The 3,508-nt window shown below is 56.1% G+C and overlaps 1 protein-coding gene across 1 annotated transcript; it reads left to right on the top strand.

Moving 5' to 3' along the window:
• Nucleotides 1-1,225: 1,225 nt before the first annotated feature.
• On the top strand, nt 1,226-3,150 carry CLDN5 (claudin 5). The gene has a single exon (XM_083373337.1). The coding sequence runs from the start codon at nt 1,411-1,413 to the stop codon at nt 2,077-2,079; it is 669 nt and encodes a 222-aa protein (XP_083229463.1). The 5' UTR covers nt 1,226-1,410; the 3' UTR covers nt 2,080-3,150.
• Nucleotides 3,151-3,508: the final 358 nt, after the last annotated feature.

The following is a 3,508-nucleotide window of genomic DNA, read 5'->3' as shown; positions in this document are numbered from 1 at the left end:
TCTCTCTCTGTCTTTCTTACTCTCTGTGTGTCCCCCCTCTCTCTCTCTGTCTTTCTTACTCTCTGTGTGTCCCCCCCCCTCTCTCTCTCTCTCTCTTTCTTACTCTCTGTGTGTCCCCCACTCTCTCTCTCTCCCTTTTTCTCTCTCTGTCTTTCTCACTCTCTGTGTGTCCCCCACTCTCTCTCTCTCTCTTACTCTCTGTGTATCCCCCCTCTCTCTCTCTCTCTGTCTTTCTTACTCTCTGTGTGTCCCCCCTCTCTCTCTCTCTCTCTTTCTTACTCTCTGTGTGTCCCCCACTCTCTCTCTCTCCCTTTTTCTCTCTCTGTCTTTCTCACTCTCTGTGTGTCCCCCACTCTCTCTCTCTCTCTCTTACTCTCTGTGTATCCCCCACTCTCTCTCTCTCTCTGTCTTTCTTACTCTCTGTGTGTCCCCCCTCTCTCTGTCTTTCTTACTCTGTGTGTCCCCCACTCTCTCTGTCTTTCTTACTCTGTGTGTCCCCCACTCTCTCTCTCTCTCTCTCTCTCTCTCCCTCTTTCTCTGTCTCTGTCCCTCTTTTTTCTCTCTCTCTAGCCCCCCCCCCCTCTCATAAGGGGCATCAGGGGCAGGAGACCGGGTTTTGCAAGACAGGCTCTTGCCCTTTTTCCTCTCTGCCCTGCCTGACCCACGTTGCACACGGAGGCGCCGTGTGTCCACCGCTGGTCTCGCCTCCGCAGCGATGCTTCTTTTTTTCCTTCCTTTTTTTGCAAAATCTGGGAAGTACCCCTGGCCCTCTCCCTCGCCTCCCGGGCCTTGCAAAGGGGAAGAAAGGGCAGTGTCAGACGGAGCCTCCCCCCCCCCGCCCCAAAGACACTTTCTCCTGTTCATCCACACCCCCTCCCAAAAAAAAAACCCCTACCAGCGGGCCCCACCCTGAGTCACCCGCCTTATCCTTTTTGGAGACTTTGTAATAATGCAACTTTGTCTGTCTGTCTGTCTCTTTGTGTGTCACTGTGTGTGTGTGTGTGTGTGTGTGTGTGTGTGTGTGTCTTCCGATTGGGCTGCGGGCAAGCCGTTGCTTTTTTCCGATTGGCCGGTGGAGAGGGAGGGAGGGAGCGTCTTTCTCGCCTTCTCTTCGACGGGGAGGGCAGAGAGCGCGCCCGGCTGGGCAGCGCATCGCGCCACTATAAAAGGCGAGCCGGGCATCCTTGCGCCCCAAAGCAAGGCAAGAACGTGTGAAACGGGAGCGGAGGAGCGGAGTTTGTTTCCCACCCCTACACCACCCCCACCACCCATCCCGACGGGCAGAGAAAGGAAAGCGTTCCCAAAAAAGGGGAGACCGACGGCCAGAAAGCCAGGCAGGCGAGCCGAAAGCGAGGCGTCCAGCCACCCACCCGCCCAGCCACCCTTCAAGGCGCTTTGCTTGGGACCTGGATGGCATCTGCCGGGATCCAGCTGTTGGGCCTGGCCCTGTGCGTGCTGGGCTGGATCGGGGCCATCGTGGTGGCCGCCCTGCCTTCCTGGCAAGTCTCGGCTTTCATCGAGGGTCACCTGGTGGTGTCGCAGACCACCTGGGAAGGGCTGTGGATGGCTTGCGTGGTGCAGAGCACCGGGCAGATGCAGTGCAAGATCTTCGACTCCATCCTGGCGCTCAGCCCGCAGATCCAAGTCGGCCGGACCCTGATGGTCATCGGCGCGGTGCTGGGCTTGGTGGCCTTGCTGATGACGGTGACCGGAGCTCAGTGCACCACCTGCCTGCAAGGGGCCAAAGTCAAGGACTGGATCGCCGGCATCGGAGGCGGCCTCTTCGGGGTCTGCGGCTTCCTGGTGCTGGTGCCCCCCTCCTGGTTCGCCAACACCATCATCAGCAACTTCTACGACCCCAACGTGGAGCCCTCCAAGAAGCGGGAGATGGGCGCCGCGCTCTACCTGGGCTGGGCGGCCGCCACGCTGCTCCTCTTGGGCGGCGCGCTCATCTGCGGCGCCTCGGCTTGGAAGGACCAGAGCGGCGGCTTCCCGGTCAAGTACTCGGCTCACCGGCGTCCCGTCGGCCCGGTTTCCAACGGAGCCGGAGGGGAGTACGACAAGAAGAACTACGTCTGAGCGAAGGGCGGCCGGGCAGCCTGAAGCGGGGGGTGGGGGTGGGTGGGGGGGTCCCTTTGAGCCAGCCACCCGTCGCGGAGCCGAGAAGGAAGAGTTGGCCAAGGGCCGGCCGGCCGGGCGGGCAGGTGGGGTGGCTGATAATAATAACAGTAATAATAAGTTGGAAGGGGACCTTGGAGGTCATCTAGTCCAACCCCCTGCTCAGGCAGGAAACCCTATCCCGTTTCAGACAAATGGCTGCCCAGTCTCTTCTTAAAAACTTCCATCCTCGGAGGAAGACGGGAGGAACCTTCCTCTCCCCCCCTTGTTTTTTTTTTTTTTTTTTTGGGGGGGGGGTGACTTTCGAGAAAGGAAAAAAGAAAAGAAAAAAAACTAAAAAAAAAAGTTAAAACAAAAAAGAGGAGGAAAATCCGAGACTCTTCCTTTCCTTGGAGAATTCTTCTTTGTATGTATGGACTTCGCATTCGACTAGCCCTCATGGAGTGCCTGGCAGCCTGAAGCGGGGGGGGGGTGTCCCTTTGAGCCAGCCACCCGTCGCGGAGCCGAGAAGGAAGAATTGGCCAAGCGGGTGGGTGGGTGGGTGGTCGTCGGAGGAAGACGGGAGGAGCCTTCCTCTCCCCCCTTATTTTTTTTGGTGACTTTCGAGGGGGAGAAAGGGAAAAAGAAAAAGAAAAAGAGAAAAAAAAACTTTTAAAAAGGAGGAAAATCCGAGACTCTTCCTTTCCTTGGAGAATTCTTCTTTGTATGTATGGACTTCGCATTCGACTAGCCCTCATGGAGTGCCTGGCTGCGCTGCTCCTTTTTCCGGGAGCGGAGGACGGGGGGGGGGATGTCAGCTCCCCCTTTTCTGAAGTTAGTTTTTAGATGGCTGCTTCTTCTTCGGGAGCGGAGGAGGGGGAATCAGCTCCCCCTTTTTCTGAAGTTAGTTTTTAGATGGCTGCTCCTTCTTCAGGAGGGGGGGGGAATCAGCTCCCCCTTTTTCTGAAGTTAGTTTTTAGATGGCTGCTCTTTCTTCGGGAGCGGAGGAGGGGGGGAAATCAGCTCCCCCTTTTTCTGAAGTTAGTTTTTAGAGGACGCCTAAGGATTTATTTTTTTCCCCCCTCCTCCTCCTCCTGGAAACAGAGACTGGAAAATCAAGAGATGATGCTTTGTTGGGGTGGGGCGGGGTGGGGACTCAGCTTTGTTTTTCTTGTAAATATTGAGTGGGGGCTCTCACTTTTGGGGGGGGGGTGTTATGCCGAGATGATCGGGGTGGGGTGGGTTGTGTTTTATTAGTAATGTGAAGATGTAAGAGGTTGGGTACTTCTTCAGGGAAGTTGGGAGCCTGGACCAGGTTTTATGGAATGTTATAGGGGGGGGGAAATCTTCCCGTGTCTAAACTTCCTTTACTTTTCCTATCACTACTCTGGTTGTCTCTCTCTTCTCTCTT

This window comes from Vipera ursinii (genome assembly GCF_947247035.1).
Source record: "Vipera ursinii genome assembly, chromosome: 14".
NCBI lineage: Eukaryota > Metazoa > Chordata > Lepidosauria > Squamata > Viperidae > Vipera > Vipera ursinii.
The sequence above is the reverse complement of the archived record's forward strand: the minus strand, read 5'-3'. Positions and strand labels throughout refer to the sequence as shown.